The 26,657-nt window shown below is 37.8% G+C and overlaps 1 protein-coding gene across 5 annotated transcripts in view; it reads right to left on the reverse strand.

Annotated features, from left to right (window-relative positions):
* Positions 1-296: 296 nt before the first annotated feature.
* ank1b (ankyrin 1, erythrocytic b) overlaps positions 297-26,657 on the reverse strand; it is a 148,715-nt gene continuing 122,354 nt past the window's right edge. For 2 of the 5 annotated variants that reach the window (XM_049466541.1, XM_049466540.1), the window contains 8 exons: positions 26,544-26,588; positions 24,525-24,599; positions 22,490-22,621; positions 21,606-21,764; positions 10,111-10,765; positions 8,671-8,959; positions 8,470-8,553; positions 297-5,581 (listed from right to left, as the gene is read on the reverse strand). In XM_049466541.1, coding sequence (XP_049322498.1) covers positions 5,474-5,581; positions 8,470-8,553; positions 8,671-8,959; positions 10,111-10,765; positions 21,606-21,764; positions 22,490-22,621; positions 24,525-24,599; positions 26,544-26,588 — 1,547 coding nt within the window. In that variant the 3' untranslated portion in view covers positions 297-5,473. The remainder of the gene's footprint in view (positions 5,582-8,469; positions 8,554-8,670; positions 8,960-10,110; positions 10,766-21,605; positions 21,765-22,489; positions 22,622-24,524; positions 24,600-26,543; positions 26,589-26,657) is intronic. The other 3 variants (XM_049466544.1, XM_049466545.1, XM_049466542.1) reach the window with 3 other exon arrangements.

The following is a 26,657-nucleotide window of genomic DNA, read 5'->3' on the forward strand; positions in this document are numbered from 1 at the left end:
ATCCTAGGGTGATGTGGATCAGCACAAGGCTGTATCTGTGAGCTGATGTATCAGAACCGAGTTGCTGCGCTTTCCTCTGAGCGTTAGCGCTGTGACGCTACTCAAAAAGAGGCGGAGTCTGACTTTACATGTGTCGGAGGAGCTAGCTAAATTGGGGATAGAAAATTAGAAATAAATCTTAAAAAAAAAAAAAATGTTCCTCAAGGTTCAGTAGGATTGAAATTTTGATAGAGAGAGAGAAAGAGAGAGATACAGGGAGAAATAAATAGAGAGAGACAGTTCCAGACCACTGGAAATATGTCACATCTTTCTTTATTAATTTCTGTAAATGGTCTGAGCTGGTGTGCAGGGTAAATGGTCTATACATATCTTCATGTCAGAACGAATCTGATCCAAAGGCTTGTATACATATTCACGTTTGTTTTTCTTCTCTCCATAGCGGTACAAAAGAAAAGAAAACAAGTCCAAATAGCAACAAAGCCTCTACATTCCCCATGATATGGGCATGTTCCTATATAACTTGAGTCTAGCTAATATGCTTAAAGTACATCCATAACAACTCTAATAAGGGTGCATAGCATTCTAATTCATATATATATATTTATATTTATATATATCTTTTTTTCATATATTTCTACATAGATTTCTTTATTAAAAACATCTTCTTTTCTGTGCATGTGTGCAGTTGCATTCCTTAGTACAGAGTAATATGATATTGCGTTAATATTGTCATTTATCCATTCTAAAGGAGTATAGGTGGACTCTAGGTTTTTGCAACAGTAACATTTTACATAAACTTGTTGTAATACATCGTAGTTGTAATGTCCTCCGATATTGGTGCCCCTTTTTTAAAAAAGGACACGGTGACGTCCTTGTCCTCGTCCTTGTCCACGCCCTCGACCTTGCCCTGCCCCTCCCCCTCCCTCGAAACCCCGCCCCTTAGCCTCCTGTAGTTTTAAAGAAGACCTCCTCCTCCTGAAGCTCTTCTGGACGTTCCTCTAATGTGATTGGGGCAAAGGTGCGACAGCGATTAGATGAGTCCATCCATGCAAGACCATCCATCCATCCATCCGTCCATCCAGACAGCTGCTCATCAGTTGCTGCCCCCTGCCCCAACACCCCAGCAGAGGCCGTCCAATGACAATACTTATGTTCTTGTAGATGATCAATGATCATACTGTAGGGGTTCATCTTAAATGTGTGGCGTAACATGAAAGAAAAATGATGCTCATTGGTTAACACAAACCTGAGTGAACTGCTGAGAGTAAATAAGGTTACAGTCAGTGGAGGTGAGGAAAAACGGTGTGCAGAAACACACGAGGAACACGGCGGTCGCTCATTCACCAAAAATAAGGACCTAATTCGACTTTGATAACAAGAAAATACAATCATTAGACACTTCATAATCTGTATTACCTTTTTGTTTCACATGTTTCACATGATTTTTTGTGAAGACATTCATCCATACATACATACATACATCCACACATACATCCAACAAAACATTCACATAGTTAGAGATTAATTCACTCATTCATTCATTCATTCATTCCCACCATAAATATGTGTTTAGAACCTGTGTTTTCTACAAACGCATGAGTACGTGAATAAATATGTACGATTCTGTGCTACATTTGAAACGCTGAGCTTCAGCCACCCGCTCTTGATACACCAAGCTTTATATGGATCTTTACAGATCGCTCAACCAATAAAAAGCTCCCGCTCCAGCTCGCAGCTTTAAGACATCGGTATGCGTATGAGTCCGTTCAACGAACTTGAGTCGAAAGTATGAAAGTCACATGCTTGCATACTGCGTGACTTTATTCTTTTTTTCCCGTTTATATTCATGCATGTAGTAATATCACTTGGATTGTATAAGTCTTAGAAATGCTACTCAAATGTTGGGTAAATACACCAAATACTTACAAACATACATACACACACATACATACACATACATACATACACACAACTGTTATAACTATGTTTGATATTATTGCTTTGGTAGTTTAAGCTTAAATAGTTTGGGCTCTCCTTAGAAGTAAGTCACTATGATTTAAATCAACGAATGAATCAATGAATGAATCAATAAACGAATGAATGGAAGGAAGGAATGGAATGGTAATAGTGTGTAACTGTGTGTACGTATGTGCGTGTGTATATGAGTGTGTGAGACATAAAGAGATAAAGCCGAAAGATGACAGACAGTTGTGAGTTCACAGTTCAGGGGTCAATTTCAAGGTGGACTATCACAGTGCTGCCTGTATAGATTGATCTGTCTATATGTTTACTGTACACGTACATGGATGTTCACTCCTAACTCAAGTTTAAACAATAGAATAGATTGAATACGTCGTCTGCCTGCACGTCTACCGCACGTCTTCCGCACGTGGCGTCGGCAGTAACTGGAGGCGCGCTCCCGAAACCCCACGCGTCTCTGCTACAAGCTTGCGTTCGTCAGTGAGGGTCCAAACGATAATGCCCAGGAAATGAAGGATGTGGATTTCGGGCCCCGGGGCAGCGAGGGGCCGTATGAGAGCAGCGTGCAGTGCTACATTAGTCCACTGGAGCTCAGCAACCAGACACTGAGCAACGGATATGGAAGGCTTAACAGGAGGGATCGAGAGAAAGAGAGAGAGAGAAAAACAGATACAGAGGAGAAGAAGCAGAAACAGAGGAGAAAAAGGAGATACAGAGCCAGAGAGACAGTTACTAAGTTTCAGATACAGAGAGATATACACCAAAGAAGAAAGAGAGAGAGAGATTAAGAGAGAGAGACTAAGAGAGAGAGAGAGAGAGAGAGAGAGAGAGGATCAAACAACACAGGAGCAAGGTGTGAAAATAGACTGCTGATGGGGTGTAAGATAGCAATGAGCATCGCAATGCACTTTGTGCAGGGTGTAAGATAGAGCCCTAAGAGTTATTAAGCTTTAGATACAGATAGATGTACACTGAGAGAGAAAGAGAGAGAGAGAAAGAAAGAGAGAGAAACATACCAAGCTTTAGGTACAGAGGTGTACAGAGAGAGAGAAACTACTGTAAGCTTCAGATACAGTGAGAAACTGAGAGATATACAGAAAGAGAGAGAGAGAGATGCAGAGATAGACAGAAAGAGACAGTTACTGAGCTTCAAATACAGAGAGAGATAGACACAGAAAGAGAGAGATGGAGAGATACAGAGCTTCAGATGCAGAGAGATATATACCAAGGGATAAAGAGATAGCGAGAGATAGAGAGAGAGAGGCAGAGAGAGACAGAGAGACAGTTACTGAGTTTCAGATACAGAGAAAGAGAGGCAGAGAGAGAGAGAGACAGACAGAGAGAGTGACAGAGAGATAGATGCAGAGATAGACAGAAGAAACAGTTACTGAGCTTCAAATACAGAGATAGACACAGAAAGAGAGAGATGGAGAGAGACAGATGGAGAGATATATACCAAGGGAGAAAGAGATAGCAAGAGAGAGAGAGAGAGGCAGACAGAGAGAGAGAGAGAGACAGTTACTGAGCTTTAGATCCAGAGAGAGAAAGAGAGGCAGAGACAGAAAGAGAGACAGTTACTGAGCTTCAGATACAGAGAGAGAGGCAGAGAGAGAGAGAGAGTTACTGAGCTTCAGATACAGAGAGAGAGAGGCAGAGAGAGAGAGACAGTTACTGAGCTTCAGATACAGAGAGGCAGAGAGAGAGAGAGAGAGAGAGAGACAGTGACTGAGCTTCAGATACAGAGAGAGAAAGAGAGGCAGAGAAAGAGACAGTTACTAAGCTTCAGATACAGAGAGAGAGACAGAGAGGCGGAGAGAGAACGACAGTTACTGAGCTTCAGATACAGAGAGAGAGAGGCAGAGAGAGAGAGACAGTTACTGAGCTTCAGATACAGAGAGAGAGGGAGAGGCAGAGAGAGACAGTTACTGAGCTTCAGATACAGAGAGAGAGAGAGAGAGAAGCAGAGAGAGACACAGTTACTGAGCTTCAGATACAGAGAGATACAGAGAGAGACAGTTACTGAGCTTCAGATACAGAGAGATAGACAGAGACAGAGAGAGAGAGACAGTTACTGAGCTTCAGATACAGAGAGATACAGAGAGAGACAGTTACTGAGCTTCAGATACAGAGAGATAGACAGAGACAGAGAGAGAGAGACAGTTACTGAGCTTCAGATACAGAGAGAGACACACAGAGATATATAGGGATAGAAAAAGAGAGAGAAATAACGAGCTTTAGGTGCAGAGAGATATATACCAAGGGAGAAAGAGAGAGGGAAAGAGATAGACAGACAGAGAGAGATGGAGAGAAAGATAGGAAGCCGTTTCATTAGCGGTGAGGGGTGACATTGGGGTGTTGCGACAGCACGTACAGTTCGACACACACAGAGACACATCCTCTGCCTGAAGAACCGAAATCCTTATGAAGCGTTCCCTCAGCTTCAGGGGGAGGGGGACGGGGGCCTTTACTCTCACCAGGTAGTACCTAAACTAACGCATGGCGGACCGCATCAAAGGAACACAAACACACACACACACACACACCTCACGAAGAAAAACGCAAAAAGCCTGGAACGAAAAGCACACACACACACGGAGAGAGAGAGAGCACGGCGGCATTTTCTCATTCGGAAGAAGCGAGATACACATGCTTTAGAAAAACTGACAAACGCGCGCACACACGCACACACACACACACACACACGCACGCACGCGCATACACACACACACACAAAGACACACATCAACAGAGCATAGAGTGCATATAATTACATATTATAGTAACAGGAGAACAGGCCCGCGGGGGGAAGCAGTGGTGGGCTCAGCATAGGCTACGCTGCTTTGTGTTTTGTCGAGAAAACAAAAAAACGGAAAAAAAAATCAGAAACAGAAAAACAGAAACAACAGAAAAACGGAACTGTTGCGTTTTTTTTTTTTGTTCGTTTTTTTTGGCTGTGTTGTTTCCGAGACGTCTCATCCCATTAGTTAAATTTTTTTGTTTGTTTTTTTTTCGTGGGACTCCTTTCAATCCCTCCTTCCCTTTCGGAATGAAGGTCCGTCCTGCGTTAAGTCCTGTGCGCCGTTCCTTTCGTTCGCCACGTTTCCACCGTTACGTTTCCGTTTAGTTTATAGATAATGACAGCTCAAAGGTCATAGGTCATGCACCAGCAATCAATCATGCGTTTACAGTTGACAGGAAGCACTTTTTGTTGTTTATTTTTTTTGTTAGTTTGTTTCTTTGTTTGTTTTTTCTTCAACTTTTGTACAAAAAAAGATCATGCCTTAATGCTAGACGTATGTTTTTGTTTTTTTTATTCGTCCTTCGTCGTTGTTGATTAAAAATGATACAAAACTACAGGTAGATCTCCTCCTCTCCTCACGCGATGCTCCTCAGCCGTTCCTGGCGTTGCTGTTGTTGTTGTGTTGTTGTTTTTTTGTTGCGTTATTTGACGGGTGGAGGGAAGAGGGAGGGATGTGTTTCATGTCGTTCTCTTTCATTGGGTTTTTTTCCTTCCGCCGTCTTGCCTTTCGTGTGGCCCTCGTCTCGTCCTGTCCCCCGTGTGCGTCTGGGTGAAGGATGGTCTGGCAGTGGGTGTCCGGCCCTGGAGGAGACGAGCAGAGGAAGAGCTTAAAATGAAAATGACCAAAGGTGTGAAAAGTATCTCCATTCATTACTCAGTTTAGTTCTCCAGCACCGGGGCTGGTGTAGCATTAGCATTAGCCGCTAATCGCTATTTCCCCATTTAAAGGTGAGTATATTCAGCCTGTATCCTGCTGCTACCCCTGGATAGCTCTGCTGGAGCAGCATTAGCATTAGCCAATAACCACGTTATCTCTTTCATCGTTCAGAGGTGAGTATATTGGACTGTAGTCTGTGTGTTTGCCGTGTTAAAACAAACTTCATGGGACGAACCGGACTCTCAGGGTTCCTTAAAGTAGCTCTGTTGGTGAGCATTAGCCACTAACCGCTAGCAGCTAATGCTAATGCTCCAGCCTCCAGCCTTGGGGGGATTCAGGGAATCTAAGCTAACTGTTAATAAATGGAAGCGCTTTACTCACCCAAATGAGTAAATGAGTTTTCAGGAGAGAAATCTGTGTAGATTAACATCCAGCACTTGTTTTACTTTAAAATAAAGTATTTTTTATTACAGTTTTGTTTACTTAACTTAGCTTTACTTAACTTAGTTAGCCACCCCCACACCACAACCACCCAGTGGCAAGACCTTATAGTGTCTCCTAAAATGCGCCTTATGATCCAGTGCACCTTATGTATGAAAATAGACCAGAAAATAGACGTTTATTGAGAGTGCACCTTATAATCCAGTGTGTCTTATAGTGCAAAAATGCATTATATTAGTCTCTCTCCATTCAATCAAATGACTGAATATTAATGCATGATAATTACTTTTTGGAAGGATAGCAGCAATGTAAACTGGCTTGCCTATTAAGACTCTATCCATCCTCTGCCTCTGCTTTATGCTAATCTACTGTCTATATACTGTATAAACTCTGCTACACTCCAGTCCTGCTCTGTCTGCTCCGTACCTTCAGTACAGTACGTGTTAGATTCAGTGCTTTACTCTCCGCAGACTGGCGTGCTTCACAGCCTGAACTCCCCTCTTCACATCCACACCCAGCTGGAGCAGGAAGGAGGGAGGGAGGACAGGGAGGAGGGCAGAAATGGCCTCAGATATACTATATATAATAGAAATCCTCTAATTAAACTAACTAATGGTGTTATAACTAAGGGTGGGAGAAAAGAATTGACACCACATTGTATTGTGACACTTGTGGTGAAAAAATAATATTCATATACGGAGGTCCGTGAATTTATGTTATATTTTGGATAATAAGTGTTTGTGCCTTGTTTAGACTATTTAGATGCAAGTGTGTCACATTTTTGAAAGGACATTCTCTACACATGCATTTCTGGACAAGCTGAGATACACTGAGACTGTCGCTGAAAGTGAAAGAAGCATGTGGACTGAGGCAGCAAAGTAACATTACAGGATTTTACACAAATATGGCTTTTTTTGTATTATTCATATCTTACACACTAAACAATTTACAAGACAGTGAAGATATCATTTTATATATTATAATTTAATTTGCTGTTTCTTTAATTGTTGAGTAAACATTAACTCTATGAACCCGTCACTCTTGTCTCTGGTGGTGAGATGGCTGGTTACAGGCAGAAAAATAGCAAAAGCATGAGTGGGTGACCATATAGGACACTTTGTATTTCTATAAATACATAATTACAGAGTTCTGTATCTGTTTCTCTGCATACTTTATTATAACCCTTTCACCCTGTTGTTCTTCAGTACTCAGTACTCACAGTGTCATGTCCTGTCTGTCCTCGTGCCTGTGCGTGTTCCACGTGACCTGTGCCCCTGTGTTCTGTTCCAGTACTTTTCCACCTGTGTCAATTTGTAGCTCCGCCCCCTAGCCCCAGGTGTTTCCACTTCCCTTGTGTGTTAAATAGCCCTCCTCTGTCTCTTGTCCTTCGTTGGTCTTTGCACTAACCCCTGTTGTTTGTCGTACCTCTGTTTCTTGTGTTCATTCCTGCGCTCCTTGGTTTCCTGCTCTGTGTTTATCCCGTCTTGTTTTAGTTCCTTGTTTATCTTGTTTATTCCTGGTAATTGTCTCTGCTTTGTTTAGTTCATAGTCTTGTTTCATTCATTTGTTTTCCTTGTATAGCCTCCCTCTTTGTTTGTAGTTGATATTTATCTTGCTTATTCTCGTGCTCCTTAGTTCCCTCCTTAGTGTATATCTTTTGTTTATCCTTTGTTATTTTTAAGTTCCCTGTGTTTTCCCTAGTTTATTCCCTTGCCCTGTTTTAGTTTATCCTGCCTAGTTTTATAGTATCTCTTGTTTGTTTATGTTAGTTTTATATCACGTTGGTTTTCTTATTCATTTCATTGTTCTGTGTTTACCCGTCTATTTGTTTATTTGTTGTTTAGTTATTAAATTCCTATTCTTACCTGCACTTACGTTGTCTCCTCGTCTCCCTACCTGGGTCAATCCTGACACACAGGAGAGAAAACCACCACAGAGCAGCTAGTATGTGTATTTTTTTCTTCCTTCTTTTCCTTCTCTTCTTTCTTTTCTGGCTTTAAAATGTCTGAAGTTTCATATTTTGCCGGTTGAGGGAATGACGAACCTGGCTGGCTGGCTGGCTGGTTACTGTTAGCAAATAGTGTGAAGGGTTGATGTACTTTCCTGTATTGACTGTCAAAGAATTTAAAACAGAATTTACACAGATTTCATTTCATTCAATTCATAACCAGTCGTGGTCTGGGGGCCCCAAACTAAAGAATTGATTGGTTTGCTTGCCTTGTTGCAACGGGCCTAAGAGACACAGAAATCTTAACTATTTATTAATTATTTTAACAAAATGGTTTCTCTTGGGCCTCTGGAAAATCCCCACCCCTAGTTATAACATCAGTTCTCGTCTGTGTCTCCTGAACAGACAAACTAAGGCACTTACCTTGCTCATAACGTTGCCGTGCTCGTCTGTGTACTGCTCCTCACTCAGGTGAGGCTCACTGGTGAACTCCACCGGCTCGTCTCTCTGCAAATAGAAGCAGGCAGGTGTTACGATTAGTTGCTTTAAAAAGCCTGTGCAGAAATAAATACAGCACAAGAGGATAAGCTCTTCACTTTAGACCGGACAGACCACGGGACGAACCTGTGCCCTCCGTCTGTCCTGGTCCCAAACCCGTAACTCCCCCTCCTGGTGGGAGAAGCCCAGCCCCTTCTCAAAGGGCTGAGTGCCCAGGAGCCGCCCACGCAGCACCTTCGAGTGGCCTGTGTCACATACCGGCGTCAGCAGAGCTTCCTGGGCCACACGCGTCTGGCTCTGCTCCCGCACGGACGACCCCACCACCTGCCTGCTCCTGGACTGAGACCAGCCGTGCAGGGAGTCGGAAAACGCCTCCTTCTCCTGGACATATGGCTGAAACGCTCCACTGCCTAGCCTGAGACACAACACACACACACACGGAGGGACAGACTAGTAAGTGACACATTTTCTCCCCAATTTACAAGGCAAATTACCCAACCCACTCATTAGGACTCCTATCAGTGGTAATGCCCCAACACTTGGAGGGTGAAGACTAGCACATGCCTTCTCTGATACATATGAAGTCAGATAATTACTGATGAAGCCAGAGACCAATGAGTACTGTTTCCTTCACCTTCAAATAGAGCTGGGCGATATGGCCCAAAAAAAAAATCTTCGATTAAAAAAAAAAAATCAGATTTTCGATTTAAATACATTTTTTTCCCCTACTAAAATCTCCTAAAAGTCGCTAGAAGTCGCTAAAGGACGTCCTCGCCTAATTTGCATGATACATGTTTTTGAAGCTGTAAAGGATTAACATTGTGAGAGAGAAAAAAGTGAGTAAAAAACACTTTAAATATGTTAGAAATGAGTTTGGTCTATTTTTATACATAAGGCGCACTGGATTATAAGGCGCATTTTAAGAAACACTATAAGGAACTTTACTAATTCAGCAGGTCTTACCGCTGGATGGTGGTGGTGGTGGTTAAGTAAAGCTAAGCTAAGTATTAAAAGTATGGATGTTAAACTGCACAGATTTCTCTTTTGTTTATTTGGGTGAGTAAAGCACTTGCATTTATTTACAGTAAGCATAGATTCCCAAATTTCTCCAAAACTAAGGCTGGAGCATTAGCATTAGCGACTAACCGCTCCAGCTGTACTACCATGGGTTAGGCTACAGGCACATAATACTCCCCCCGGGCCGGGGAAATAGCAGTTAGTGGCTAATGCGAATGCTACTCCAGCCCCTGAAGCTCCCAAATAGCACTGCAATAGCAGGATTTTAAGTGTGCCTTAGGGTTAAAAAAATTATGTTACACTCTGTTATTAAACAACTGCAGTTCAGGGGAACTGTGGAAGTCAGTATGAGATCAGGAAACCTAAAATAAGTCTCAGAGAAGTCTATGTAGAAGAGCTTTGTTTGCTTTAATGAAAATAATATACAGTGGCTTTTTGCTAAGACTTACTAACCCATAACAATGGGACAAAATTCAGAAGCTAAAATATTTTAGCCTTTTGTCGTAACTTAGGATCAAATTTACAGGGCATTACTCCCAAATCTCTCACCTGTCTCCATTGTGCTCGAGTGCTCGGGTCAGGCCGGTCCTCTCGCACAGCTGAGCGTAGATTTGCTGCCCTGTAAGAACAGAAAACTTTTCCTCTGAGCTTGCACTTGCCCCTCCTCCTCCTCCACCTCCTCCTCCTGCTCCTCCTCTCGCTCCCCCTGCCACACTGCAGCCCGCCGCCGCTGCCACCTCCGCCCTTCTACCCTCCGACCTCTGACCTCCAACTTGCCCATTGTGGTTGGCCTTGGGGACGGCGCCCCCTGCGACCGGGTCGTGCTGCATGTCCTCCTCGTCCACCTCCTCCTCTTCCTCCTCCTCCTCCTCCAGCTCCATGATGGAGCCGCTGGCCCCGCTGGCGCCGCTGCTGGGGCGTCCCAGGCTGCTGCAGGGCAGGCTCAGCGTGTTGGCCTCCGAGTCGTCGGCGCGGCTGCTGCCGTCCAGAGACGAGTCCTCCACCGTCACCAGGGACGGGCTGACCCCCGCCGGCCACACCTGCACGTCCGACATCTCCAGCATGGCCTCCTCCTCGGTGGGGGCGATGGGGGCGCACTCCAGGCTGGTCACCTCCTGCCAGTAGGGCTCGGCGCCCAGCGGCGAGGGCAGGCTGTACTGCATGGAGGCCGGAGAGAGCAGCTCCTCCTGCACCAGCCCGTAACCTGAGGAACGGTCAGACAGAAGAGGCAACGCTAACACCACACAGACAACACGGGGGAGTGCAGGGCCTGGACTTCTCTCAGTGCAGTAGTGCAGAGACGGCTCGTGATGTGGAGCCTCGTAATGTGCTTGTCAAAGTCGTCAATGTCATAACAAAACCTCGTAACTTTCAGATCAGAAACCAGTGATTTTACTATAGTTTGTCTATATAGGTCTGTTATAAAGCTGCATGATATTATGTGTGATATATTTCAATATTTAAAAAAATTGTCACCAGATTTCTCTAGACGTCAATGATTAATCATATAACAAACAATGCATTTTCACGTATCAAAGTATGAAATAATCAAATTGAATCTGCCTTTCCTAGATATGTCATGAAAAATTGGCGAAAAATGATATAATATGCACAATATGTATGGTTTCATTTTTGCCTTATGTGACCTTGCTTATTTTTTCCATTGTCTGCTTTTGTAAGCCGTAGTTTTAGGATTGTGTCCATGTTCTTTCCATTGCAAAAATCATATGGCCCTAAATTGCAGGTCCTATTACACTTGTGCACATCACTATGTTTTATTTTTTATTTATTTATTTTTTTAAAGGGAGTACCCCCTTAAACAAAAAATATTTATTTATTTTTAATGCATTAAGTATATAACACAATATATATATATATATATATATATATATATATATATATATATATATATATATATATATATATATATATATATGTTTGAATTGCAGTGTCTGAATATTCGTATTAATTAAAATTATATTCTTCTTTAAAAGGGTTGCATTATTATTAGAGATGCACTAAATATTTGGCAACCAAATCTATTTGGCCAAAAGTGGCAAAAAAAAAAGTGCTTGAATCTGAATAATCTATAGCAAACAATTATTGTTTTGATGATGCTCTCAAATTGCATCCAGCTGGAATATAAAAATGTTAAGTGTTTAATAAATATTCTTAAATTGTAGTCGTGCATTTTTTATAAAAAATACATTTAGGCTGTATAATTAATTCAGTGGTGAACATTTGGAAACCTGCTAATAAATGTTTTATTTAGTTGAGTTTTTTGGGCACATTTTGTTTTTCAGTGCATCAGTAATTATTATACTATTCTATTATCATTATATAAGCGTCATAAAATGGCAATAATATTGTTTATTGCAATTATTTTGGCGACAAGCCATTGTCCAATAAAAACTAGCTAGTGTGACAAGCCTATGTCTATATTACTTAAAAAAATTACTTTGACTATGATTCCTAATTCTCTAGTCCTTCTCTTTCTTATCTATTCTATAAATGGTAGTTATTGATCTCCTCCAAGCATATTGAGCTGCCCAACTTTACAGGATAAACTTCATGTCTAGTTGCGGCTTTTAAAAATGACTTGTAATTAAATATACTGAATTGACTTCTACTGAAATGTAAAGCTGCATTATGTGAGAACTGGTAGGTCTTGCTTTTGGGATTCCCCATACAATCAAATTGATTTCATTAATTTGATTGTTTGTATAAGAAGAGTTGAAGTATATAAAATGAAAAGCTCTTAAACAATGTAAAACATGCATGCATTAATGTTTAGATGTAAAATGTAATGATCGAAATATGTATAAATATATATATTTACATATTTACTTTATGTAAAACCAACAAAACCATATTTTCTTTGTATTTTTTCATAATTTTCATCTTTTCAAAACAGTCTTTTGCTAATAATCCTAATATTTTAAGAGCAAAATAACATAACCAGATGTCAGGCAGTGAATGCTTTTTATTATTTTAATTTGATTAAAGTAGCTGTTTCTGAGATTCGAGGTGATGTTAAGACTTTGACTGTGTGCTTTAGGGTGTATTATGGGTAAGGAAAGACTGTGACTCTCTATGAAACCTTCTAGGAACCTGCTATCAGACTATGAGTGAGGGGTTTAGGAGATTGTGTGATAGGGCAGTTTGGGACACAGACCCTGGATTCTGAAAATACACAAAATACCATCAATTATTCACACATTCAGCGCCCGACTGAACTTCCAGTTCCAAACAAAAAATCTCTCCTCAAACAAACACAACACACACTTCTCAGCAACATACAAACAGCTCACAGTTTCACATTTATTTATTTTTCTTCTCTTCAGCAGAACTTCCTCTCATTCTCTCTCTCTCTCTGTCTCTGATTACCAGTATATAGATTATGATAAATGAGTAGCTGATATTGAATATGATATTCTAATGAAATAAAGATGCAAAAATGTTCTGTTGTAAAGCTGTTTTGTAAATTTTAAAAGGACAACAATAATGAGCAAAACAATGTAAAACAGGGTCTTATTTGCAAGTTAAGTGGCAATTTCTGTCATTTATCTTTCTATTTATCTTTCTATTTTTATCTTTATATATTAACCCTTTCCAGTGATGGAAAAATATACTTTTGCTGTCCAATGAAAATCAAGTAGCTTCATTTTAGTCGATTTTTAGTTTACTACATAATTTGACATAAACATACAAACTGTCCCTCACACTGTATAAAAATTTCTTGATGAACAGGCCAAAAGAAATACTTAAAAATGACCTGAAATAAACTCTTTTTACACTGACTGACTTCCATTGAAAGTTTACAAGGTTTTATTCTCTCTTCTGTTTTAGAGATACTTGTATTTCATTGGACAGCGATGATATGAATCAGGTTTCCTGTCTGTAATGCACACAAAATAAGACACTACTATCCTAAAATAATATATATATATATATATATATATATAAACTAAAATATTTATTCCTAAACATGATAAAAAGTGTTCTAAATAAAAAAGAATTAGTAAAAATTATCTTGTATTATTTTGCCTCATTTTTTTCTGTAGTGATCTCATGCCCTAATGTCTGGGTTGCTGATTTTTTTCTCCAGTGTGAGTGGGCGTGGCTAAGCTGCTGTATTATTGGCTGGTTTATATTCTATTCTGATGGACAACAGGTCTAAGGGTGTACTCACAAATTTATTTGGTCCAATCACATTGCATAAATGAAATAGCCCCAATGTACAGTACCAATCATAAATTTGGACAACTTAAATTCAGTACTTTCATATTATTTGAAAAACTACAAATAAAAACATATTGAATTATTTGGTAAACAAGTCAGAACATGTTTTATATTATACATCTTTAAAGTAGCACATTTTGCTTAGATTAGACAGTTTTGCACATCTCTGCTGGATTTTCTCAGTCAGCTTTATGAGGTTGAGTCTCCTGGAATTCAGGCTTTCAGTTAACAGCTGTGCTGAACTCATCAAGAGTTAATTACTTGAATTTCTTGTCTCTTAATAAAGTGTTTGAGAGCATCAGTTAAAGTAAAGTAGTGAAGAGGTAGAGTTACAGGTATACAGTGAATAGTGAATATTTGAGTAATGGGTACCACTTTAAAATAAGTGTTTATAATATCTTTATAAAGGGTTTATTAATGGTTACTAATTAGGTTGTAAATGCCTTAAAATCATTAATATTCAGTTATAACACATATGTAGAAATGGCAACAATATAAATGGCTGGGGGTTCACTATTTGGAAAACAGGTTATTGCTGCATTTTCTACATATGTGTTATAACTGATTATTAATGACTTTTACGCATTTACAACCTAATTAGTAACCATTAATAAACTAATTGCAAACCATTTATAAATCCTTTATAAAGGTAGTCTTATTTTAAAGTGGTACCGAGTAATGTTCTAATCCATATTATGAGAAGAAAGATCTACTCTAAAACTAAATAAAGAAAAAAAAATAAGCCTTTAAGAAAAAAGGTCAGTCAATCTGAAAACCAGTATGCTCATTTGCAGTCACAAATTAGACCATGAAACTCGTTGTGATGATGAAATTGGCAATCATCAGGACCACCCCAGGAAAGGAAGAGCAAGAGTTCCCTCAGTTGCACAGGATAAGTTCATCAGAGTTCCACAGAGCCCCCTAAATGCTTTACATTTACTACATGATTTCTTATGTGTTCCTTCATAGTCTGGATGAATAAATAAATAAAAAGCACTGAATGAGCAGGTGTGTCCAAACTTTTGACTGATACTGTAGATACGGGATCCCAACTGTGTTGTGCCTCAATATTAATTAAATATAATCAAATCGAAGTTTGTTGTTTATCATGGTTTGCACTGTGTAAACTTTAAGAGTTCCCATCACACACTTTAAACTCAGTATGACATCACTCTCACAAAGGTTAAGAAACCCTGTTTTTGCCATATGTCTTTATGAAAATTAACTTCTGGAAAAAAAAAAAAAATAATTGACAGCCTAAAAATGATGATTTTCTTTGATTTTACCAAATTGAAAAACCTCTGGAATATAATTAAGAGGAAGATGGATGATCACAAACCATCAAACCACCAAACTGAACTGCTTGAATTTTTGCACCAGGAGTAGTAAAGACATAAAAGTTATCCAAAAGCAGTGGGTAAGACTGGTGGAGGAGAACATGATGCCAAGATGTCTGAAAACTGATTAAAAACCACCAGGGTTATTCCACCAAATATTGATTTCTGAACTCTTAAAACTTTAAGAATATGAACTTGTTTTCTCTGCATTATTTGAGGTCTGAAAGCTTAAACAAACCTATAAATAGCAAAAAAGAGAAACTGATTCAGAAACTGAAGTGTCCTCTTAATTTTTTCCAGAGCTCTAAGTGTTAGTATATTATACACTGCCTGACCAAAAATAAAAGCCTCCACCTGGATTTAAGTAAGTAAATGATGTGTTGGTTGGTTGATGCTGCAGTTGGTCTGCAGGTTTAGGTTCAGCAACAGTATGTGCTGAAAGAACGAGGTCAGCTGACTACCTGAATATACTGAATATAGACCAGGTTATTCCATCAATGGATTAGTTTTTTCTTCCCTGATGAACACGAGCATATTCCAAGATGACAATGTCAGGATTCACGGGGCTTCATCATTTTCATCATTTTCACACATGGATTGAGAGAGAGTTCACCACAGAGTCCAGATCTTAACCTCATTGAGAATCTTTGGGATGTGCTGGATGGAGAAGAGCTGCTTTGTGCAGCGATTGGTCAGACTCTACCATCATCAATGCTGCTGCAAGATCTTGGTGAAAAAATAATGCAGCAACACTGGATTAAAATATGTAAATCTTGTGACATTGCAGAAGCAACTTTTTTTGTTGGTCAGGCAGTGTATTAGTGTGTGTGTGTTACAGTACTGTGGTGAGTTACAGGTGTGTAAATGGTATAAATGGAGATAGAGAGGAGGATGCTGGGAGAGATTATGAGTAGAAACAGGATGAGAATGAGAAGCATGAGAGAGTTTCAGAGACCTTCACTGTTCCTCCTGATAACAGCACACACAGGTGAGCAGAAGCACAGCAGAGCGTGAGGCACGGACACTAATACTGATACTCAAATACTCCATAAACACAACACACACACACACACACAACACACACACACAACACCACAGAGGGTATGATGAGACTGTATGGAGCACTGAATATTGTATTAACTTCACAATAACTTGAAATGTAATAACCAGAAATAATAAACTGTGCACCTAATGTCATTAAAATATATAAATATATGGTAATGCAATAAAAATAATACTCATACTACTGCTACTACTACTACTACTACTACTACTAATAATAATAATAATAATAATAATAATAATAATCATGCAATCTTAGTTTTTTAAATGTCCTTAGTTTTCTAGGTTTATTTTCAAATTCTCAATAGTTTTTAATACTTATATAATTATAATGTATTGTAACTTTCTTTTAACATCACTCTTTATCATGTCTTAAATTTATTCCTTATATTCCAATTTTATTTATTTAATTTCTTATAAATTATGTTAAAAATATATTTTTTTTATTTGTTCTGCACTGAGTTGTAAATCTTTCTGTAAAACACTTTGAATTGCCTCTGTGTATTAAATATGCTATACAAATAAAATTGCCTTGACTTGCCTTATTTGTAATTTTTTAAATCATTAAATTCACGGTCTTGTTTTAATGTTCCTGTTATAGCGCAAGTCTTACATTTCTCCTTATAGTTGATTAATTGATTGATTGATTGATTGATTTTTAACAATAATGTAAAACATCAGGTTGATCGTTTATAACTGTTTATGAATGTATTTTTTTTACATTAATCATTAATTATTATCTTATTATCAAGTTGGTTATTTCTTATATAAATTTTACATTTATTTTACAATTTACATTTTTCAAATTGAACACTTATAATATCGTATTACATTTTGGGAATTTATATTTTTTCATCAGGTTGATCCTATTGTAATATTTAATTACATTGCTGTTTTTTAGTTATGTTTGACTCAATTTTAAGATTATAATATAATTGATTTTTTTTTACAATATTAAGTGCCCATACTGATCACAGTAATGTACTGATATGTGTCAGAAAACACTGCAGAATGTAGTTCAATCTAGTTATTATATATTGAAAAACACATAAAACACACACACAACACACACACACACACACACACACATATATACACATATACACACACATATACACACACACACAGCACAGCACTTGGTTAAAATAATTAAGAAAATGTTAGAGCTGAAGTTATAGTGTTTTCCTGGTCACACCACACACACACACACACACACACACACACACAGACTGGGCTGTATTCACAAATTCAGCAAATATGCAATAATCAATTGCTGAAAAACAACTCAAAGTTATTGTCATTTCAATTTGATCCACTAGGGGTCGCTACAGGACACAGTGTTCTTATCAATGCTCTTGTGAATTCAGCCCAGTATATTAGCTGCAGTTTATTGCATTAGTAAATAGTATCACACCAATAAACACACACAAACACCAATAATGCACCAGTAATACTCTAATCTATTGACACATAACGTTCTGAAAACGCTTCTGCGACGTGATTGGCTCGCAGAGACATTTTGTTGGAGAGCATTATGTGCACTGCGCTCAGCAGAGGGTACAGAAACACACTGAAAATGTTCACCAGTGTTTAGAACAGTCAATATATACAGAAATAACAATATTAAAACAAAGCCACCAGACTGCAAACAATAGGTGAGATAGAAATACATCGAGAGAACAGAGTACAGAGACGGCATGCCATGCGTTCACCAGTCTGTTATTGGGATAAAAGGAGAATAAAATAAAAAATAAAACTAAAAATAGCATTTTAATTTGCCTCCCTGCGACACCACGTCTTCCACACTTAAGTTTACTTAAGTTTACATAAGTTAATTAGACTTAAAATGAGTTATTATGCCTGAATAAATAAGTTCATTTAACTGATGCTTTTTACTGTATGATCTACATGTTTGTCTAAGATAGCCTGGGCGAATGACTACACACTGATATTAAGTGTCAGAAACTGGGGCATTTAGTTATTATAAGTTGATTAAAACATCACAAGGAGAAAGAAAATGCCCTAGAGTAAACAATATACAGCTGTGGAAAAAAATACTGCTTGGCAGTGTGTAAGACTGGTGAAGGAGAACATGATGCCAAGATGCATGAAAAAAACTGTGATTAAAAACAAGGATTATTCCATCAAATAATTAAGAGACCACTAGAGTTTGTGAATCAGTTTCTCTGATGTTGCTATTTATAGGTTTATGTTTGAGTAAAATGAACTACAGACAACATTTCTCCCAAATTCCAAATAAAGAAAATGTCATTTAGAGCATTTATCTGCAGAAAATGAGAAATGGCTGAAATAACAAAAAAGATGCCGAGCTTTCAGACCTCAAATAATGCAAAGAAAACAAGTTCATATTCATGAAGTTTTATAAGTTCAGAAATCAATATTTGGTGGAATAACCCTGTTTTTTAATCACAGTTTTCATGCATCTTGACATGTTATCCACCAGTCTTACACACTGCTTTTGAATAACTTTATGCTGCTTTACTCCTGGTGATTTTTTGTTTTGATCATTCATCTTCCTCTTGATTATATTCCAGAGATTTTCAATTTGGTAAAATTAAAGAAATTAATCAATTTTAAGTGGCCTCTTATTTTATTTTTTTCCAGAGCTGTATACTGTATGACTACACACTGATGGTGAATGTTGGAAACTGGAATCAGACTAAAGTCAGCTATTTTGTTGATAAAGTTGATTTAACTCAAATATCTTAATTTGTAAAACTGTATATGCGGCCACAAAGGTTCACCTAACTCAGAAATAAAATAAAAATCTAATTTGACATAAAACAAACTTAATTTATTTGAGTTCAACGTAATTGTGGGTTTACAGTGCACAGCAAGACAGAAGTACAGCACACCGAGCAGCATGCGCATGCATACACATACACACATCCACAGAGCATGTACGACACGAGTGAAGACAAAAAGAGCCCTTTTCCACAAAACAGGGCCGAAAAAGAGAGAATAAATAAATAAAAAAGTAAGATGAGAGGAGGCAGGAGGCCCAGAGTAGGTCAACATGAGGTTGTTATGAGGTCAGAGGTCGAAGAGGAGAGCTGTGAGGAGGAAGAGTAGGGCGGCTGGGCTGCAGATGACATGTCAGTAGAAACAAAGAGAGAGAGAAAAAGAGAGAGAGAGAAAAAGAGAGAGAGAGAGAGAAAAAGAGAAAGAGAGAGAGAGAGAGGGGGCAGATACAGGAATATCGCTCTACTGTAAGCCCCCCCGCCCTCCTTTGAGAGGGAGAGTTCTCAGGATTAGTGAGTTTTGTTTGACACATGCAGTTCACTCAATCTTTCAATATTTCATTCAATCTGCTCACCATCACACATCCCAACACATGAAACATCACTGAGAATATCCCATGTGTTCACTACTGAAATACTAATGTGTCTAATACAGGTGCACCTCAAAAAAATAGAATATTATTTTAAAAAAGTTTATTTATTTCAGTAAATCAAAGCAAAAAGTGAATGTTATGTTCATTTGTCAGGAACAGCAATGGTGCTCCTAGATCAGTTTAATTATGCAAAAGATGTCCAAAAACAAAAATAGAATATTTCATTATTAACTCCATTGCTAATTATTCTATCAATTTTTAGTCGAATGGTGTTCCTTACCTCTAAAAGGAGGACTTTTTTTAATGTTTCACTACTTTATTACTTTTAAAAGACCTATAGACATATAAAACACAACAGTTTTACAAAACATTGAAACATAACATTGCAATTTAGTTTTAGTTTTAGTTTTTGCAGAACGTGTTTTTTTAAATATGTGAGATGAACCATTTTCATATTATATGTTGATTACGATAATTATGGCAAGCAAAAGAAGTTTCATGCTAAAAAAAAAAAATACTTGTAACTATTTTTTCTATATTTTCAAACTTTAAAACAGGTCAATTTGTCCTGTAACATAATAGGAAAGTTTACACAGCACAAAAAGTAAGAAAGTTAGTGTTTGTTAGATTTCATTTTCCAGCAGGACATTGCCCATACTGCCAAAAGTACCAAATGTTGATCTTATTGTAATTAACATTTTTCGGAGATACTGATTGTTTGAGTTTTCATTAGCTCTAAGCCATAATTATCAACACAGAACAAAGAAATAAACACTGTCATGAATGTGTGTAATAAATCGATATAAAATGAATTTCACATTTTGAACTAAATTACTGAAACAAATTTACATTTTTTGAGGATATTGTAATTTTAAGAGATGCACCTGTACATGCAGCTGTATCATCCATCCTTAATATAGTTTATGATCCTTTCAACAACTGATCTGTCCACACATGGCCCATCTATGCATTCTTTCCTAGCAATTAATGAAGGTTGGACATTTTATTTAAGTGTATTTTTATTAAGAGTGCACATCATCGCTGTCCAATGAAAAACAAGTTTTTACATTTTTGTACAGCTGATTTTTAGTTTACTACATAATTTGAACACACAAACTGTCCATTATAGAATATGTCAAAATTTCTTGATGGATGGACCACTGGATTAGTGGAATTTTTTTTTAATTACCTGAAATAAATCATAACGATAATGTTTACATTGACTTCCATTGAAATTTAAGATTTACGGTTTTAATTCTCTCTTGTTTTTCATTGGACAACGACATTATAAACAGTAGTAAGTGTTGAATAACTCTTTCCCATTGTTCTGTATTATTTATGTGTAAGATATGATTGTATAAGACTGCAGTATAAGATGTTAAAAGTGTAAAAATAAGCAATAGCTTTAGATGCACTTTTTCGGTTATTACCTGAGACGTTTTAAATACTATCATTATTTTTTTTTTCTTCTTTTTTTGTGTGTGAAATCATGTGTGCACTTAATATTTTTTAATCCTGTATTATTATCACTTTGTAAAAAATGTGTATTATTTTAATAAACAGAAATAAACTAAATTAATTAAATTAAATTAATGAACTAATGAAAAAATGAAAAAAACTAAATTAATGAATTATAAAACATAAGTGAAGTCATTAAAAATACGGTAAACTTGTCCAACCTCGACTAATTTAATATAAAAGAATGCATTCGTGGGAGAAGAATGAACAGGTCAGTTTGCCTAAAACCAATCAGTGACACTGTAACTAAATCTGCGTTTTACAATTGAGCATTCTGACCAATCAGAGAACTGAGAAACACCACGACCCTGCAGTTCTGACTACATACAATTCTTTCATTCCAAATTCATCTTTCCATGCTTTAGCTTTATGTATTTGAGGACACGAGCACCCATGCAGATACTGACCTCAGTACATGCTATTTGTTAAACTGTGGAACTCTGGTTTCCACGTCACGGTAGATTTTACAAACCCTGCAGCAGCATAATAAAAATCACCTGAAATCACCACGAGGTGCAGCCGGCTCTTACCATTAATGACGCTGGGGGACAGCATGGTGGAGTCACGGTCGGTCATGCTGCAGGACCCCTCCTCTCCGGCCTCTGGCACGGCCTGCGGAGCCTGAGCCTCCAGAGACTTCACAATGTCCGACCGGTCGATGTTCTTCAGAGCCCCGTACAGGTTCTCCACTACAGAGAGAGTCATGGAGTTTAATCATGATTAGTAGAAGCATGTGGAGAAGAGATGCAGAACCATTCGCATGCCTGGATTAATCAAACTGTGTATTGCACACTTATATTATGAGGCAGGGGACGGCAATAGGTGGCCCAAGGGCCAGATGTGGCCCGCTAGCATGAAACATCTGGCCCGTGAGTTTTTTTTTAACTATAAGCAACGATAATAAAAAAAAATAAAAGCTTCTCTGGTGAGCTTTTGTTTACATTCCTCCCCTGTCTCTCTCTGTCTGTTTAGTTTCCACCCGCTCTTGAGGGCGAAGACTAACACGTGCTTCCTCTGACACATGTAAAGTCAGCCATCGCTTCTTTTCGAGCTGGAGCTGATGCAGCATTCCCAAGCAGCATCACAGCGCGCTTGGAGGAAAGCGCAGCGGCTTGGTTCTGATACATCAGCTCACAGACACGCTGTGCTGTTGACATCACCCTAGGAGTGATGTGGGAAGAGAGTGCCATCTACCCACCTGGAGGGAGCAGTGGCAATTTTGCTCCCTCTGAGGGCCGGCAGCTTGATGGCAAAGCTGCATGAGCTGGGGTTCGAACCTGCGACCTCCCGCTCATAGTGGCCAATAAAAACATATGTGTGATATAATATTATAATCTCCTGCAGAGTGGGTCAGGCTCTCAGAGAGGAGCTTTAGGGAGATAAACAGGTTAATGAGAGAATGAGAGATGCTCACTTTTAGCCCTCTTTCCTTCTCGGCTGGCCCACAGGTTAAGCAGAGCTGAGCTTTGGTCCAGGAGGGAGTTGGGGTTCTCTACTCGTATTCTATTAATGTCATCAACACCAAACTGCAGCTCTCGCGCCAACTCTACAGAAAAGCAGAAAACATAGAGAAGAGACTCTGAAAAAACAGTCAATAAAGATCTGTACATGTACTATATTACTGCACGTAGAACTGGACAATAATTCCATATTGATATTTATTGTGATGTAGACAATATTATTTGTTACATGTGGTTAAATAAAGCTATATCAAGCTATTTTAATTTCTCTAGTGTTGTAAGAGATATACAGTATTTACAGCATCTGTTACTGACTGCTGTTTATCACAGGACTCTACCATCAGTTCACTGGATTCAAGCTGAGCACAAAGGGCAGAACACTATATAATACTGTAGCCTAGGAGATCCAGTGTTTGATCAACCGAAATAAAAAAGTATATTGTGATGTAAATTGTGGTCATATTGTCCAGCACTACATATGAGTGTTGTTTACACAAACACACATTGATAAATACATACACTTGTGAGGACCAAAATAGTTACTAATTTCTGATCTAATTTAATTCTATGATTAAAAGTAAATCTTTCCATTTTACTCTTTTAGGTGTTCTAATTAAAGCACCAATTTTTTTTATTTAAAAAAAACTTGTTGTGAGTTATAAAAAAGTTGTGAGAACCACCGAAATGTCCACACAAACTGACCAATTAAGACATACCACTGGGCTTGTGAGGACATCTGGTCCCCCCAAAGACAGGAAAACACGCACACACACTCACTCACACACATGTGAGGACCATCCATAAACATAATCACTATTTTACTCATTTTTAATACACCTACACTTTACCTTAACCCTAACCTTAGTCAAAAGTAAATTATCTTACTTTTTTTTTTATTTTGTAATTGAAGAAAAATGCCTTCAAAGTTGTGAGGACCTTTAAAATCTAGCACTGTGCTTGTGAGGACACCTGGTCCTCAAAAAAGTACCAAAACAAGCACACACATACACATTGTAAGCATGTCTATTCACAAAATAATAACTGTAGCTAATTTATACCTCACCTAATCTTAACCTTAACCCCTGTGACGAAAAGTAAATCATTTCACTCATTTACATTTTATTATTAAATTCTGTAAAATCACATTTTGTAAAAATAATTACAAAAAAAACCTTTGTGAGGAATGTCCATTAACATACTAATAGCTAATTTATACTACAAATACAACTAACCCTAATCCTAATCTTCATTTTACCCTTAGTGACCATAAATTAATTTCACTATTTCAGATTTTATAGTTAAAGTATTATTATTTTTTTAAAGTTTGTTTAAAGTTATTATGACACACCACTACGTTTGTGAGAACATCTGGTCCTCACAAAGGTAGCAAAACATGCACACACCCTAGGTTTGTGCCATATCATATCATACGCAATTTTTCATTTTCATTTTTTAATTTTTTTAATTTTTGAATATGGTGAACGATATTATACCCTGAAATATGGTGTCACATCACCCACCCCTAATTATCACATCAGAGTACTACTTTTTTACTGTTTTTGCAAAAGTAAAATTCACACTGTTTTCATTTCCCATTATATATTTACTAGAGACAGATTATATCTGTTTAGTATCATTTATTTTTACTTTAATCCTGGATATATGGAGATATTTGGAGTGCATTATTATTAGTATCATGACATTCTGGATCATTGACTTCTGTTACAAATCTGATAAAATTATTGTATTTTTTTTATATCTCAGTTAAGGGTGTGATATATCATATTGTATGCAATAATACATTTAATTTTCATTTTGTTGCAGTAGTGTATTCTTGAAATATATATATTTTTTAATTCAGTGATTTAATAAGTTGACAAGAGTATCATTATTGCAAAAATACCAAGAAATATCATGATATTAATTTAGGGCCATATCGCCCACCCCTAACACACACACAAACGCACACTATTATATTTAAGCTCGTACCAGTCCAGCTTAAGCCCAGCTGCTCAGCAATAAGAGTGATTTTCAGTTCTGTCCTCTCCATGGCGTTTACAGCAGCTAGAAAGACAAAATCCATTAGACTAAAGACAAAACGTCCATCATCACTTCAAAAGACCAATAATATACTGCTGTCTAACTTTAGGTAGCTACATTTACATTTGTCACAAAGGCAAAACCTAGACATCATTACTGTACATTTATTAAATCATTAAAAAAAATCAAGATGCTACAAAAGGTTCTTTGAGAGACACCATTGAAGAGCCACTTTTGGGTCCATAAAGCAAAGCAAGGCAGGTTTATACGGAGAGCACCTTTTAAACACAGAGGCAACTCAAAGGGCTTTACACACAAACACAGAAAATAAAAGAGCATGGATAAAAAGACACAAAGAATATAAAATGAAGCATTAGACCCTGATATCTAAAATATTAGAGAGAAGTTTTAGCAAGAATAGCAATAAACTCACTGTCAAAGAAATTGTGGCAAAAATAGCTGCACTCAGAAGGAAGAGCCAGATTTTAATGGCATTTAGAAATAAGTTTTTTTTTCTAATTTCATCCCAATTTTCTCCCAATTAATCAGGCCGATTGTCCCACCTGTCACACTTTCCAATGCCTCTACAGACTTGTCCATCTTTATAAACTCCAACTCCCAGAATGCACTTCTTAGTCATGTGTCTCAGCCAGCCAATCAGCACCTGTTTGTTAGATCAGTCTCACCTGTGTTCTGATTAATTTCTGGTGTTTTTCCATGTATATATAGCAGTTTGTTTATCCAGCTTTTTGCAAAGTATTGCCCCTGATTTTCAGCTGCATACCAAGCGTTATTTCTTTGTTTATTTATTTCCTTTTGTGACCTATTTTTTGTCTTTTGTCTTTGAATTTGTCTTGCACTTTTGGTTAGTTCTCTTGGATGTATTTTTATCTGGTTTTGACCCATATTTCTCTCGTTTTTAGACTGTAATTTGGCTTTAATGTTTTGGTCAGTCTTGTTTCTGGTTTGTACTGTTGCTTGTACTCAAATCAAGTTCATTGTTTTAGCTCTAATTATTAAAGATACTCCTAATTTTTACTGCAAGAGTTTCATTTCTGTCTGTGGCATCACACCCCCCATTCAGCTGCTAGTCACCTGTATATCCCCTGTCACTAGTGATGCCACAACAACAAGGAGGGTAAAGACTAGCACACACCTCCTCTGACACATGTAAAGTCAGACTCCGCCTCGGTTTGAACTGCTGCTGATGCAGCATTACCGAGTAGCATCACAGCGCTAACGCTCGGAGGAAAGCACAGAGACTCGGTTCTGATACATCAGCTCACAGACGCAGCCTTTTGCTGATCCACATCACCCTAGGAGTGATGTGGGGAAAGAGCACCAACTACTGTACCCACCCAGAGAGAGCAAGGCCAATTGTGCTCTCTCAGGGCTCTGACAGCTGATGGCAAGCTACATGAACAGGATTCAAACTGGCCCCCAGGCTTTTTTATAACAAACACTGAACACCTCACTTCCAGACCACCACACATATCAGCGTTGATTTATTCCTAGACTCTGATACTATTTTAACAGCGCAGACGCAAGGTGTGAAAATAGACTGCTGACAGGGTGTAAGATAGCAATGAGCATAGCGACGTGCCTTGCGCAGCATGTACAACATTTGGGTGAGGTCTTTTAACATTTGTACACCAAGTTTAATTACTGTCGGTTGATTCCTTCTGAGTGTAACTTTTTTATTTTATAATTAAAATAATGGTTTAAAAAAGCTGCTAATCAACTCTTGGGACATCTGTGATGGCAAAATTTAAATCATCCAAGAGTTAATAATAATAATAATAATAATAATAATAATAATAATAATAATAATAATTAGGATAAATTGTAGAATTAGATGTACTTAAGTCATTTCCATCATTCTAAGTAAGAAAAGAAGCAAAGTTACCACTTTCACTCGTAGAAAAGCAGCTGTAACTGACTAAAATCTTACTGTAAAATAATACCAACCTCTAAGCTGTCTAAGCAGGGATATCCTCCAAGGATTTGATGAAGCTTAGGGGAACATTTAGAAGTCATATGAATGAAAAAGTAACATTAAAGTTACATTAAAAATAAAGCACA

The sequence above is a fragment of the Astyanax mexicanus genome, chromosome 17, assembly GCF_023375975.1.
Source record: "Astyanax mexicanus isolate ESR-SI-001 chromosome 17, AstMex3_surface, whole genome shotgun sequence".
In the NCBI taxonomy this organism is placed as follows: domain Eukaryota; kingdom Metazoa; phylum Chordata; class Actinopteri; order Characiformes; family Acestrorhamphidae; genus Astyanax; species Astyanax mexicanus.